At 51.3% G+C, this 15,912-nt stretch overlaps 1 protein-coding gene across 1 annotated transcript in view; it reads left to right on the forward strand.

Annotated features, from left to right (window-relative positions):
• The window catches only part of Slc35e3 (solute carrier family 35, member E3), a gene marked incomplete at its 5' end in the record, with an annotated part of 15,220 nt that extends 12,221 nt beyond the window's left edge, over positions 1 to 2,999 (forward strand). The window contains 1 exon segment of the mRNA XM_013520900.1: positions 2,420 to 2,999. Within this exon segment, the coding sequence (XP_013376354.1) occupies positions 2,420 to 2,606 (187 nt within the window).
• Between the last annotated feature and the right edge of the window lie 12,913 nt (positions 3,000 to 15,912).

The following is a 15,912-nucleotide window of genomic DNA, read 5'->3' on the forward strand; positions in this document are numbered from 1 at the left end:
GTGAGGACTGGCGGGAACGGGTTGCTCCATGCAGACGGGTCGGTGTCGGGTAGATGCTGGTTTCTGTGGGTGACTGGTCTTGAGAACGAGGAGTGGTGGATGAAGAGAAAAGAGGCCAAGGTGCAGGATTGGGGCTGCAGCCTGCAGGCCTGAAGCCTCGATCACCGTCGTCTTTAGCCTTTCGTCGGGACTCTCACAAGAAGCAGCAGCAGGGAAATGCGAGGAATCCTTGACGGGGTTATTGAGGCCCACAGCTGAATCCCCCCGGAGCTGGACCTCGGCTTAGCCAGCCGTGCCAGCGTTCCTGCGGCGTGTCCCAGCAGAGCTCCTAGTGCTGTCCCCAGGCTTTCCGCGGGGACACAGGTCCCGCTCTCATTTCCTTTCACACGGTGCTTTTGCTGGACTTCCTCCAGAGCCACGCAGTCAGATGGCGGTCAGGCCCGAAGTCCCACGTAGGTACTACCCCGGAAGGTGAGCTGTAGGGTGCCCTCCTCCACAGGTGGGGAGGGAAGACAGTTTCAGGCAGGGCAGCAGCAGTTCAGGGGCGGAGAGGGCAAGGAAGCCCGTGCGCGGGGGCAGGGTAAGCGGGGCAGGAGCGGACTGAGCGGTAACTACCCAGCTTGAATGAGTTTCCACATGAGCACTGTTACTCCAAGTAACGCTGGAGTTCTGTTTTGTTCGTGTGTGTGTGAGTGTGTCAGGGTTTCCCTGTGTAGTCCAGGCTGGCCTTGAACTCACAGTCCTCCTGCCTCAGCCTCCCAAATGCTGGGATTACAGGTGTATGCCACCATGCCTGGCTGCTCCTTGGAAGAAAAATCATTGCAGCATCTTTAAGCTTGTCTTCCCTTCAGTGTGAGTGTCTTCTCCAGATCACACGCTGCTTGCCTTCCCTTCGGTACGAATGTCTTCACTGGATCGCAAACTGCTTTAAAAAGCGTGCAGGGGAAGAACAGAAACGTAAAGCGTTAGTGCCTGTGCGCTCGAAGGTCACTTATAATTGAGAGTAAAGCTCCCTTCCCGTGACGGTGCACACACCCTTCGGGGAGTTCTCAGGGTCTCGGCAAAGCACCCCCTCGCGTCCCGCCACGCGGCCTGAACACTGCCTCGAACTCACAACAATCCTCCTGCCTCAGCCCCCCGAGTGCTGGAATTACAGGTGTGTGCCACCACACCCAGCTGTGTGTTCGCTTTTTATAGGAACAGTGATGTGGGAAACCTTAATTCAGCAGCGAGTCACCGGCCATATGCTAGAGTAGAACAGAGACTCGGGTGGGGGGGGTACCAGGAATTGAACTTAGGACCTCATGCTCGCCAGGCAGGTGCTGCACCGCTGAGCTAAATCCTCGCCTCTAGAATAGGCACTTTGGGGTTCCATAAACCCAGCTGTGCTTGGGCTGCCAGCCCTGCCACTAACGTCCTCCGTGAGCTGGGCAAGTTAAAGTCCGTGAGCCTCATGGGAGGGAGGTGCAGAGCGAGTGTGCAGTGGTGTGAACACGATGCTCTGGGAGACCTCCCGGCCGCGCCCTGTGGAGGACCCGTGTGCTCGGTGCGCCTCCCTCCCCCCGCAGCGCCCTCTCCCTGCCCGACCTGAGCACCAGGGTGTTCGCCTTGCGGCGCATCTCCCGCCAAGAGCAGTTGGTGAAAGCCGCGCTGTGCGATCTTCTGCCTTCTGAGTCTCTCCTAACCTGGCATAGTAACCACTTTCCTCCAGGGAGAGGTCAGCAGAAACCGCTGAGCCGGTCTCTCGTCACCTGTTCATTTTTCAGTACTGAGGATTGAACCCAGCACTGAGCTCTGTGCCCAGCCTTTTTTTTTTTATAATTTTGGTAAAGGGTCTCGCTAAATCACCGAGTTACTCAGGCTGGCCTTCCAAGTATGAATTCTCCTGTCGCAGCCTCCCAGAGTACTGGGACTGTAGCATGTACACCACGCCTGGTGTCTGAGTTGGCATCCTCCTGACTCAGCCTCCCAGAGTGCTGTGACTGTAGGCATGCACACCGCACTGGTGGTTTTTTTTGCCCGTGTTTTGTGGGAGTGTACACATCCCAGGAGAGTGGGATGTGCCTTCCTGTCACTGTCAGTGAGGTTTTCTCCTTCTGTGTTGGTTTGTACTGCACTGAGGACAGAGCACAGGACCCCGTGTGCTCTAGGCAGTGCTTTATCAGGTGCCACATCCCCAGCCCCCGCTGCCAGGTTTACGTTGCTAAAACCCATCTGCAGAAGGCAGGGTTGATCCCGTACCTCACCAGCCTTCCTGTTCATCAGAGGGGCGGGCGGCTGCTCTGTAGTCTGTTCCAGGTAGTGCTCTAGCCACAGGAGGCCTTTGCTCAAGCCCGTGCGTGTGCACGCGTGTGTGCACGTGTGTGCGAGTGCACCTGACCTGGCTCGCCGCCGTTGCTGTCCTTATCTGAAAACCCAGCTACAACATGTTTGGACACTTCAAGTTCTGCATCACCTTGTGCGGAGGGTACGTGCTGTTCCAGGACCCGCTGTCCGTGAACCAAGGCCTGGGCATCGCGTGCACGCTCTTCGGCATTCTCGCCTACACGCACTGCAAACTCCGCGAACAGGAGGGAAACAAGAGCCGGCTTGCGCAGCGACCGTGAGTTCTTGTGGAGAGAAGAAAGCGGCCCGAAGGAAAAGCGTTGCCTTCAATGGTGAAAAAAGTTGTCGCTCAGAATGTTTCGAGTGGTTTATAAGAAGTAACACAAATATTACTCACAAATACCACTTCTTCTTAATGGTGACAAAGTTTACTTGAAGAAGTGAAGGTGAAGAGTGAGGCAGAAACTGGCCCTGCAGCGTGGGCGTGGGCGAGTAACGGAGGACGCAAGGAGAAGGTGCGCCCCGGAGGGCTCAGGGCGGGCGTGGTGAGGTCGTGACAGCCACACGTGACAGCCACACGCGCAACTTCGCTACTGCCTTTCTTTTTTGGAGACGGGGTCTCACTGTGCAGTTCAGGCTGGCCTTGAGCTCACTTTGTAGCCCGGGCTGGTCTCAAACTCACAAAGATCCTCCCGCCTCAGCCTCCCGAGTGCTGGATTACAGGCGTGTGCCACCACACCTGGCTACTCTGCTACCTTTTTAAAAAGTTAATTCTCAAAAACTTAAACTGGGCCTGGTGGTGCACAGCTGTAATCCCTGCATTCGGGACACGGAGGCAGGAGAGTGGCAAGTTCAAGGCCAGCGTGGACTACACAGCAAGAATGTCTCCAAAAGAACTCTCAAAAACCAAATGGTTTGTGCTTCTTTTCAGGGATGATTATAGGAAATACATGCAGGGCAGTCTGGTTACACCAAGTGAAGTACACAAAGTCCTGTAGTAGTGATAAGGGATTCTGTATTCTGTTGCTGCAGAAGTGTGCTTTTTCAGAGTTACGCTCTTCTCGGGGAGGGTGCGTACAACCCCTCTACTTGCTGGTGGGTGGTCTTCCATTGTGAGGTACACTGATTTTGGTCATAGTGTTTAAGGGGTGATGAGGCTCCAGCACAGAGCTCTGCACATGCAGGACAAACACGGTCACCGAGTTACATCCGTAGTCCCGAGGTCACCTTTGAAAAAGGAACGCTTTTGGTTATGAAAGAAATACATGATTGCTGCTGAAGCTTGTGCTGTGTAGGGCCACATACTTAATTACAAGACGTATTTCTGCCTTCTGACACCTTGACATTTGAATGTTGAAAGCAGTTGTTCTTAACCTCAATAAATTGAGACAGATCATTCCTCTGGTAATAAATAATCCTGTTTCTGAACATTATAAACTCTGTGAGAAAGCAGCATAGGAAAACAGCCACACAGCTGGGCATGGGGGCACACGCCTGTAATCCCAGCGCTTGGGAGGCTGAGGCAGGATCACTGCCAGTTTGAGGCCAGCCTGGCCTACATAGTGAGGTTAAGGACAGTCTGAACTACAAAGCAAGACCCTGTCCTGCAAAACCAGTCACATGTACAGAATATACTTTCGATAAGATGATAAGGTCTGGCATGTGTCTTACCACAATAACACACACATACATATCTTCTAGATATTTGGGGTTTTTTTTTCCCTGGCTATTTAAAATAAAAAGCCTCACTGAAAGACTATATTGGAAAATTCAGCTTGGGAGTCAGTCCACGGTTAGGATATGTGGTTTTCTGTTTTTAAGTATGACTTGGTTCTCGGCTTACAGTATCTTCTACTGTGCCGAGCAGGGTAGAGCACCTCCTCGCTGCTACAAACGCCCTGGGTGTTGTGTGTGCCTAAGCCAGCTTTTCTGGGTGTAGAAGTTAACTTACGGTGTCCCAAAAGCTGCAGAAAAAGTTTCCGCGCAGTGGGCACCAAGGACCGAGCCGTGTACAAATTCTTCACTGTCGGTGAAACTCGAGGCAGAGGGTAGTTGAAGGAAGCGTGGGGTTACAGTCCGTGAGTGCTGTCAGGAATGCCGTGACGCTTGGAGCGAGGTGGGTGAGAGTGTGTGTGAACGGACAGAACGTGCGCTGCTGCAGTCGGGGTGCGGTGGTTTTGCCCTGAAGACAGTCATCACATTGAAAAGAAATTTCCTGGGAAGAAGTGCAGCAGACGAACAGGACCAAGCGCAGAGACAAACCAGACGCCGTGCTTTGGAAGAAAACACGCTGTCCTTTTGTTACCGTATAACTGGACTTGCTTTTGTCTGATGTTAAGTGATTTCTGTTTTATGTTAAAAATAAAAAGAACCTGTTTGTACTTTTGTTTCCATATTTGAGCGGTGGAAGGAAGCCTGTGTGTGCACGTGGCCGGGCAGGCCTGTTCTGCTCCCCGTACCCAGGCGGTAATGACGGTGTCGTGTCCCTGTTAAAGGAACATTCGTGAGAAACGTTTCTGGGAAATGAAGCCAGCGCTCTCATGTTTAATTTTGTAAATATTTAAGAAACTTGGCCACTTTTAAGTCATTACGGTCTTAAAATTACTTCAAAGTAATCCCGTTAATCAGGCATCCCACCCATCAGTGGTAGCCGTTGGATGAGTGAATATGCAGAGAATTACAATTTGCCGTTTACATTAAAAGCAGAGTAATTGTTTGACCCTTGCAAATCTTTTTTCTTCATGTAAATTCTTTACTTGGAGGCTGTTTCGGGACGTACAGAAAACGTGAAGTGTGGTTTAGTTTCATATTTGTGAGGAAGCGCTGCTTTTGACTTTGCAGAGTTCGTGGAGTGAGGGTGAGCTGTTGGAAGTGCAGTGAGTTTGGAGAACTTCTTACTGTGCTTCACGTGGAAAACAGTCTATCACCCAAATCGAAGGAATTTACGTTTTTCTATTCAAAAAATGTTTTAAAAACTCACAAGTGCTCTGTGTGCCGCAAGAACAGCTGTGCACACGTAACCACTGATGCCTGGATGGGGCTGGTTAACGAACTTCCCGTGGTCCGCATGCCTGTGATCCGGAGGTGGAAAGGGCAGGCACGGGTGAGCGGCTGTCTTAGACTCTGGAACCCAGGGAGCAACAACTGGATGGGGCTGGTTAAAAATCGCAGTAGAAGCTCGGCTGACCCCAGTCCAGAGAGCACCAAACCCCGGGCGAGGGCTTGGAAGGAGTGGGTGATCTGGAGGTGAAGTACTCGTGCGTGGGATGTGGACCTGGCAGTATTGCTGGCCTTTGGTGAATAAACCAGTTCCAGCCGGGAACAAACATCCGTCGAGGGGAGGTGACCCGCCGTTTCCCGTCTTCCTCGTGCTCCCTGCCTGGTCACCTCAGTGACCCAGTACTCGCCTGTGCTAGCCACAGGCTTTACTCCTCAGTGGCCCCCCACCCCTCGTGGTCCTCAGTTCTGCCTCAAGCTGAGCAGGCCACGAAGGCACCCTCGGCGGGACTGCCAGGACACGCGTGAGTCTTCGAGCTGGCCGCTGTGTGCAAGTCTGCAGTTTCTCGATGCGCGCCTCTCGGCCAGTGATGGCAAACCCTTTGGAGCTTTTGGTGAAGCAGGTGGCTGTGTGCCGCAGGTTTGCCACCACTGGTCTAGGAGAACCACGGGAGGGTGGAGCTGCGCCGCAGGCCTGCCAGTGCCCGCTGCGGGGATCCAGCGTGGCGTGACCACAGCCGTCTTGGCGGTGATTGCTGTGGTTGTCCCTGAGTAGCTCTGGTCTTCCTTCCCTCATCTCTTTTCCAGCATCCCACAGACAAGCCCTCAGACGGCTATGTGGGACTTCATGCGTTTACGACTGACGGGTGCGTGACGCCAGGAACGTGCCTGAGGTCTTTGATGTTAGTTTGAGATCCACCAGTGCATTTCAGTTGGACTGAGAGTCACTGTTGTCCTGACCACTTAACTGCAGAAGGCCTTCCTCTGACCTGGATTGCAGGAGTCTCAGCCTCCTGCTTCTGTTGGCCAATAAATGTGCATTCTGTGTAATCCTGGCTGTTTGCCTCTTTCTTTGGTCTTGCGGCATGAGGTTCTGGGATCCTCAGACACCACGGGACCATGGACACGGGAGAGAAACGGCTCTGGGAGGAAGCGTCTGCTGTGTGCGTGGAGCTGTTACGTGGAGAACTTTTCAGCAAAGTACAGCAGCACTGTTCTGAAATCACGAAGACCATCACGAGGACAGCTGACGTCTGTGCTCAGAAAGCACTCTTCAAAAGCAAGCCTGTGAATGTCTCATCCCCTGGCCTAAATCTCAGTGTTCTACCTGGGCATGGTGGCGCACACTGTAATCCCAGCACACGAGGAAGCTGAGGCAGGAGGATCACAAGTTTGAGCTCGGCCTGAGCAACTTAGTGGAGACCCTGTCTCTGGAAAGAAAAAATTAATCCCAGTGTTCTGAAACTCAAGAGATTTAAACGAGCCGTGAGCCGCAGCCTCTGTTTGCTCTCCCCGCCCCACCCTGGCTCCCGAGTCTGACAAGGCCTGTTGTCACCGCTCCTCCTTCCACCTCCTCCTCCCCAGTGTGGAACATGCAGAGAGGAGGGATCTGTCAGGGTTTGGGTTCAGGGTTCCCCCTGAAGCCCACACGCACTCGGAGGGGCTCTGAGGGTGGTCGTGTGGGAGCGCCTCCTCCCCGCGTTAGCCCTCCGCTGTGCTCAGCCCCCGCTGCCAGGAGGCGGGGTCTGGCCGGAGGAAGCCGCCGGGCCGCCTGGAAGGTGCAGCTCCCTCCCCAGCTCCTCCCTTCTCCCCGCTTGGGCCCCACGGTGCGAGACCCTCGCCCAGGCGCTCTCCGCCCAGCGCGGGCTGGACGGTGAGCTGAAGTCAGCTTCCTGTGTGCAGTCAGGGTGAGACGCTACCCTGCCGACCTGCGCCGTCTGTGCTCTTGTCCTCCCCCGAAGACCCCGCCTGCCCCGTTCCGCACCGGACCCTCGCAGCCACCCGAGAGCCAGGCGGCGTGCGCGCGTTCCCTCCCTGCCTCGCTGCGCAGGCTGCGCTGGCCTTCGCGCTGGCCCGGGACCCTGCAGGCAGGCCCCGCCCGGAAGCGCTTCCCCCAGCCGTCCTGTGGTCAGTCTCACCTCCCCAGAACCTCAGGTTCTTTTTGTGGCGGGGTTGGGGATCAAACCCAGGCCCCCTGCGTGCTGGGCAAGGACTCTCCCATGGAGCTGCGTCCCCAGGCTGCATCGTTTGCATTAGCACAGCCACCTCACCCTCACTCCCAGGACTGTAATCTTACCTGCTCTACTTTGTCTGTTCCATAGGACTAATAATGTGGTGTACTTTCTTTAGAGGGGTGCCAGGGGCTGAACCAAGGGCCTTTGCGTTGAGCTGCACCCCTAGCCATTGATTGATTGATTGACTGAGACAGGGTCTCACTGTGTAATCCTCCAGGCTGGCCTTGAACTCAGAGATCCTCCTGCCTCAGCCTCCTGAATGCTGGGATTACAGGTGAGCACCAGCACACGCAGTTCCTTTCTTTCTTTTTTATTTTGAGGCAGTACCTTGCTAAGTCAGCAGATTACCCAGACTGGTCTTGAACTTGCTGTCCCTCTGCTTCAGCCTCCAAGAGTGCTGGGAGGCTGTACCACCATCCCCAGCTTATAGTGTATTATTTTAATTTTCTCATGTATTCTGTCCCCCTGGTAGAGTCAGCTCCACAAGGGTAGAAACTGTTTTATTCACTGGTACTTCCAAAGCCAGGCACTTAAAACACTGGAAAATAAATGGCTGAATCTCCCCACAGCAGTTCTTATTAATCCCCTTGAATCTCCCAACCCTAACAGCTGGAGAGAAGGAGGAATAAAAAGGCTATCATGAAAAATCAGAAACGAAAAACAAAAATCACACACACACACACACACACAAATTCAAGGCTGAGACATCCACAAGGTCTACAAGGACTCTGCTTCCCCGGCATCTCCCTTCCGGCCTGCCTGTCTCTCATTCCTTTGCAATGGGCCTGACACACGTAGGTGACAAGAAAAGGACTCACACTTGTCTGCTAACAAATTTCCAGACTGCTCTGGCAGAGCGGGGGCTGCATGAGGGGCTCAGTCATTCCTTGCGTGCTTTTCCTGCCGTGTAACCCAGGGCCTCACAGACATTCCTGCAGGGACCTCTGGGCTTTTCCCTGTCACAGCGGGAGTCTGCAAACGAGGGCAGCACCAGATCCTCCCTTTCAGCTCTTGGACTGAAAGTTAGAAAGGAAGGAAAAAGGAGCAGAGTTCAGCAGATGGAAAACACCACAAAATGGTATAATTACACACATCAGTAAATTACTTACATTAAATTTATATTAAGTTGACCTAATTAACGCCAAAGACTTAAATAGACAAAATCTAAATATATGTATTTTGGTAAGAGATTCCTAAAAAGAAAAATGGTAATCTGAGGTGGTGATAAAAAGGTTAAAATTCTCAGCACCCACTTCTGACCGGCGTGTACTGAAAAGTCATAAAACACGGCAAAAGTGAGAACTAAAACCAGCACAGGTAAAAGTAAACATAAAAACTCACCTTCCCTCCAGCTAATGTTATGTCTTTCTCCAAAATATTGAGACACACGTGTGCCCTTACCTAAATCTAAAGAGACTTTTTTGGGGCCGAAGCCAAAGGCGTTGATAATTTGCATTTTTTGTTAGCATACCTGTAGTTAAAATACAGGTGTTCTTGAAAGATGACCAAAGAACAGGATGCCCTGGAAAATGCATTTCTCAAATATCTCAGAAATAACTCAGACCCTTCCCACTACTTCATTCCCTTATAAAAACCCGTCCCTCACCCTGACAGCACGATTCCTGTCCTGGAAGCTTCCCACAGTCCTTGGCAGTGTACTCAGCGATCTAAACAACTCTTGCCCGTGTCACTGGCCCACCGTGTGCTATCTGGTACGGCAGTTCTGGCAACAGACAAATTTGAATTTAAGGCAGAAAAGGCCTGGGGATGTGGCCCAATGCTGTAGTGCTCTCAGCATGCGTGAGGCTTGGGTCAATCCTCAGCACCATTATATAAAGTTTGTTTTTTTCTTCCTCCCATTCTGGAGATCAAACCTAGCATCTCAAGCATAGCCAAGCACTCTACCAAACTGAGATTTTTAAACACCTCCGTCAGACACTGATGGCGCAAGCGGCTTGAAGGTCAATGAGCTCATCTAGTAGGTTCTCTGGCACGCGCATGTGACATGTGACAAGCGCAGCACCTACGTTCAAGTGCCCGAGGAACACAGTTCCTGTTAGAAGTAATGGGTTTTTAGGTGGAGAGTTTTTTATTTTTCTGTACAGTTGTTTAACAAAAATATGAATAAATTCTTATTTACCCGATCTTTTTGCTGTTTTGTAATACGGCTGAGAGAGTTCCAGGAGAGTGATTAGTTAGATTTCTGGACACAGACATCAAAGCAAGTAACTTCAGGGCTTCAAGGAAGCTTTGGAATTCACTGCGAGGAGATTACAAGTATTAGGGTCGGACTCTGATCCGAGATAGGGCTGGAAACAGACGATATAATCAGCGTGGCTTGAGAGGGAGCCGCGTAGGAGGAGGAGTGCATGACGCTGTTCAGAAAGTATCGTGAATGCGGAATGCGGGAGCAAGTGGGATGAGGAAGGGAGTGCGGGTTGCTGCAAAGCATCCGAGGAAAGGCCAAAGGGACATTTTGGGTCATTTCTCCGACCCTAATTTTAGATTTTGAATCTAGGATGGACAGTGAGGGACAGCTGATTATTCTAGATCAGTTACTCTTAAATTTGTCCTAAATTTTTGTTTTAAAATCTGAAAACATGATTTCTAACGTCATACTTTTTACTAAAGATAATGCCATTCTGAGAGGCTTACTTTTCTAATTTGGAGAATTTCCTAAGGTTGAAGGAAGGTGGTTTGCTGCTGTGTGGGTTACTTTTCTCTCGTTGCTGAGACAGAATACCTGACGCCCAGAATTAAGGAAGGAAAGGTTTATTTAGCTCACAGTCTGTGGAGCTTTCAGTCCAGACTCAGCTGGCTCCAAGGCAGAGCGGCACATGGCAGAGGGCAGCAGCAGCGAAAGCAGCAAGAGCAAAAAGGAGGAGGGGCGGCAGGCAGCCGCTTTCCCTCCCTTGCACTGTGTGCGGGCTGCCTGCCCCAGGGCCGTGTAGCTCTCACACACATACTCCCAGCATTGGACCATGGGCCAATCATAAACCCTAGAAGCCCGTCCCATGACTGCAGGAGGCTTTGGGGGGACATCCAGACATGAACTATGGCTGCTGCCCGCCAGCCAATGACGAGGAAGCCTGTCTTCTGCTGCGCCTACCTTCCAGAGAGTGCTGACTCCGCAGGCATAGACGTGGTCCCTGGGTCAGCACAGCATGGATGCAGTCATAAGGCGGAGGGGAGGAGGAAGCAAAGCCGTTTAAACTGTGCGCATAGTCACTGTCTTTAGGAAAGAAAATCTTTAGGTTTAATTTATTAAGAGCATTATTTTCATAGTGTAAAGATTTACAATACTTGAGATTTTTTTTCTATATTGGGAATCGAACTCAGGACCTTGCACTTGCCAAGCAAGGCACTGTGCCGCTGAGCTATATCCCTGGCCCAAGATTTATGATTGAAATATAAAATTAAATCACTTTGGGGATGAACACAAAAGCATATGTGACGTAAGGATGAAAATTAGTCATCATCCTCATAAATTTGACAGTATCTGTAATTAGGGATATCTAATTACAAGTGATGGTATCGTTTGCCAATTAATTCTGATGGCTCTTCTGCGAAAAACTCCGGATGAGCAAGGATTCTGTATAAAAGGAGAAAAGTGGAGGCTTTTATTAGTGCTGTAGAGTCCAAGGCCATTACATTTGTCACGGGGCGGTCCCTACATTTTGACCCAGCCTGTAACCGCTTTGCTTAGCTAGTAGTCAAAGTGCTTTGCGGAGATGTGTCGCTAGTGTCTCCTCTGGGCCTGTTTTCCCGCCCCTACCCTCCATCTTTGAATAGCTTCTTCTGCAGACTGTGACTCTGGCCTGTGCTCTTTCTGTAGTCTGTCACTAGCCCAGTGGGAGCGGGAGACTTGTCTGACTCTGGTAGGCAAAAGCGACAGGCACATGTTAGACCTTGTCTTTCATCTCAAAACCGTATCCTTTATTATGTGCTCTTGTCTGTCGTTAGTAGTTCTTTGAAGTAAAATGGTCCCATAAACGACAGTGCGTTGCAGCCTGCGTTCATTCACAAGAGCTTTGCCTGCACTGACTTGCGGGGGTGCGCTTCCCATTGACCTCCGAATGCCCAGGGTGTGCACCGGGCCGGACCGGGGGCGCGGCTGTGCCGCCTCCTGGAGGGCACTCCAGCTGAGCTACTGAACTTGTGCCTCTTTTGGGACAGCTGAGTGCCGAGCGCTCGGAGATCGGGAGCCGGGGCCTTGACTCACACCACGGTGAAAATGGTTTCACTCACTACTTGCTTTTGCATGGTGAGTGCAGAAGGCAACAGAGTCAGGAAAATCAACATCTTAGTGTCATTATGAAAAGGTTTGGACCTCAGTAGACGCTTCCGGGGGCTCAGGGGTCACACTTCAAGAGCCATGCACCTGGGCTTAAAAGGACATCCTGGTGGACGAGACAAGGTCCCTGTCCCTCTGGAGCCCAAGTGAGAGACGACGGTAAAGCCATAAACGAGAGGACTTCAGACGTGATCTGCTCCGTGAAGAAGATCACCATGGAATGTCACGGTGACAGGGCGGGGGCTCTGCAGAGACCGCTGAACCCAGAGCTCAGGTGTGAAAGGGGCGCGCCATGCACAAAACTGGGAAGAGCTTTCTGGAAAGGACGCAGCTGTGCAAAAGGACTCGACACAGGAAGGACCTTGACGTTTGGAGAGACGAGGGAGGGCGGACAGGCTGGATAGCAGCAGTATGTTTTATGGTCCTTCGCTCCTTAAGGGACATTGCACGTTATTACCGTTTAAAATAGGAACTGTGTGAGGACTGTGACAGCCCTTGCAGCGACCTTGGTGTTCTCCCTGTTTTACAGCCGAGGACACCCGGGCCGGAACTGGAATACCAGGGTAGTTCGGCCACGGAATCTACACTCGCGATCTGCAAAACCTCTTTGAAGGGAAATCAGTGAAGAGATAAAATTTGTTGGTGCGTATGAGAGGGAGGGAGGGTGGGAGGGACCTTAAGCCTCAGCTGTGGGTCCGGAGAGCTGTAAGCGTCAAAGCCACTCTTAAACCTGCCTTACTGGACTGTCAGGTAAGAGAAGAGCCATCACCACAAGCTCAGTGGAAAAGAATTTCTCAGAAATTCCCTGAGAAGTTTCTCCGCTTGCTGCATCATGGATGCATTAATTATTTTTGAAGCTCTTGTCTAATTCTAAATGAGTTGTAAACAAAGTAATGACCTGTAGAACTGAATAGCCTGCTATGACGAGTTCTTCTGTGTAGGTTGTTCACTGACTGATTTTTCTAATTTCTGTGTTGGTCCACGAGGTGGTTACAAAGTTATAACACCGTATTTCCACAGGGAAGGAAGGCGGGTTGGATTCTTCCGCAGCGAGCCTCGCCTGGGACTCGGGTGCGGGTACCGTCGGCTTCGGTAGGGAGGAATAACCTCGTCCCAGACAAAGGCAGTAAGACCGTCCCATCACGATCTTGGTGTTTGTGCTCAGCCGGCCATCCACCCCCGCCTCTGTCCTGCCCTCCTTTCTTCTGCACTGGGTCAAACCCAGTGCCTGGTGCACAAGCGAGGCAAGAGCGCTGCGCTGAGCTGCCTGCCCTGGCCCTCCCCCGTCCCTTCAGCTCATCTCCGTGACGCCTTCTCTGCCTTGCTGCTTTTCAGCCCATTCCCGTGCAGCCTACCTGTACGCGATGAAGGGCGGAACCTCGTTCATGGGTCATCCCTGAGGTCAGGGTTAGTCCTTAAATTGTGGCTGTCCTAGGCGCAGCAGAATGGTAGCAGGGCTTGCTTTCTAAGAGGCAGGCCATCCCGGGCTTAGACCGCTGCGTCTCAGCCCGAGGACGGCCGCACTGTCGCATCTGCAGCCAGGGAGCCTGCGCTGAGCTTCTGGAAAGTACACGGTTAAATCAAGCCGTGGGGGCTGTGGTGGGCCAGTGCACTTTCCCTCCCTCCGCCCCCCTCCTCTTCTGGCACTTCTAGACTATCAGCTGCATCAGCCAGAGTCGGTCCCATTTCTGTTCATCTTTGTGCCCGAGCACTGGCAGTGCCCGGCCCATGACATACGTTCAGTGACAACTTGTTGAATGACTGAATTATTGAAGTGGTTCAGCTGGATACATAGAAGTACGGTGAAAAATCTATTCATCCATTCTGATCTTTTATTCAGCATTTCATAAGTACTGACCACTAGTTACGTGAGACACTCAGTCACGTGCAAGTAACACAAAAACCTTCGGTGAAGCAATCTAGCTGAGGGGACTTTAACAAATGACAAACCAGGGCTTTGTTCAGTCAGCGTCGTGGTTAGGCGTTCCCTATGTAGTGCGCCGTGCGGCACCCCGAAGAGCGCAGAGCAAAGGAAGGCAGCTTCTTACATGCTCAGGGGACTGGCCAAAGAGCATGACCCACACAAAAACGTCACGCAGTCGCACACACATGAGCAGAAGGGTCAGCACATCGACGCTGCCGCTCCCTGGGTAGCCAAGAGGGCGTTCGGCGTGCGCCCCCTCAGAGTCGTCCCTGGCCTTGCTGGTCCCTTAAAATCCCAGTTATTTTCCTTCTGACGCCTCACCCAGGTTTGCAGGGACGTGTTTATTTGTTTCTTACACCGCCCCTTCATTCTGTGGAAGCTCAAAACAGGCAGGGTCTGTGCATGCTCTGAGCAGCTTATATTTCAAATGCCTTCAACTCTGCCAAAAAATACTTGTTAAATACAAGAATTAATGGTTACAACCAAATTCTTACTTAAAATATCTCAACGTTTGGCCACAAATGTTGTAGTGGTAGTTCAGAAAACGGATTGATGTCAGGCATGGTGGTGCACAGCCGAAATTCCAGCTGCTTGGGAGGTTGAGGCAGGAGGATCACACCTTCTGAGGCCAGTCTAGGCAACTTAGTGAGACCTTTTTGGTTTAGGTTTGTTTTTCTTAATTTATTTGGGGGGCAGTGCTGAAGGCCGAATGCAGGGCTTTCTGCTTCTTAGACAAGCATTCTACCCCTGAGCTAAATCCCCAGCCCCGACCCTGTTTCTTTAAATAAATAAAAGAATGCTTGCCTAGTATGCATGAGCTATGAGTCCAATCTCTAGTACTACACATAAAAAAAAGAGATTGAGGGCGTACTCCTGACAGGATTAGTCACACAGGACTTATCACTCCACCCTGAGCTGAGGTCACTGCTTTTATTTTTACTGGACAAAATTCTAATGCAGACTAGTTTCTTTTTTTTTTAGCCTTATTGGTTTTTTGTTTGTTTGTTTTTTTCTGGTACTGGGAATCAAACTGATGACCTTGCGCTTGCCGGGCAGGAGCTGTGCCGCTGAGCTAAATCCCCAACCCCTGGCCTTATTGATTTTTAACGGTAGGAAAGACGCAGGGTTACTTTAAAAAATAGATTAGAATTACTTTCTTAAATTAACTTTTGTTAATGTTTTCATATCGGGTATCTGAGATTATACTTTTAACTAACTTGAAAGTGATGAGGACGCTTTTACATAGGCGGTGAGAGCTGAGAAACCTCCAGCTCTATGGAAATTTTTTTCCCCCTGTGGAAATTTTTAAAAGTGGACCTCAGCCTCCCGGCTTGAAAACAAAACCAGACGGCAGCATTTCCTAGTCATTAGGTGGAGCCGCTGCTGTCCAAACGGAGCCTGTTTGTGGAGACACTTCGCGTCATTCTACCACCAGATCCTACATGCACGTCAAACGGAAAATTCCTCCGGCGACTTAGACTTAGTAGCGTTGACCGAGCAAAGCCCAGCAGGACAAATAGGACTGGGGAGTGCGCTTCCAGGCAGGTCCCAGCGCCCCGCGAGCACGCGCCCCCACGGCGTGCCCGGAGCGCGGACTGGCACGGGCAGGGCGGCAGGGCGGAGCCTGGTGTGCGTGCTGCCCCAGCGGCGCTTGGCTTTTTCGCCTTTTCATCTTCGTTTCCTGTCATTTTTTATTTTGTTTATGTTAGTGTGAACCCAGGGCCTTCTTTCTCACTGAGCTACTACACCCACAGCCCCGACCCTTTATGGTTTTTTTTTTTTTCCCCTTTATGGTTTTTTGAAACAGGGTCTCATTGTACAGTTCAGGGTGGCCTTGAACTCACAGCGATCCTCCTGCCTCAGCCTCCTGAGCGCTAGGATTATATGCCACTACGCCCAGATTCCCCACCCTTTAAAAATTTTTTTTATTTTGAGGCGGAATTTGGGTTTGCATTTGAGATCCTTCTGCCTCAGCCTTCCAGAGTGCTGAGATTGCATGCATGTGCACACCTGGCTTATGTTTTTTCTTAACTTTTCCACCACCCTTTCCCCTTGGATCACACGTCTTCATTAGAGTTCACAAGTAAAGCCCTAATGAACACTTGCAGTTCAACACAGAAAAACTACTGCAGGACCGG

Source organism: Chinchilla lanigera, unplaced genomic scaffold, assembly GCF_000276665.1.
Source record: "Chinchilla lanigera isolate Chin_1 unplaced genomic scaffold, ChiLan1.0 scaffold00057, whole genome shotgun sequence".
Classification (NCBI taxonomy): domain Eukaryota; kingdom Metazoa; phylum Chordata; class Mammalia; order Rodentia; family Chinchillidae; genus Chinchilla; species Chinchilla lanigera.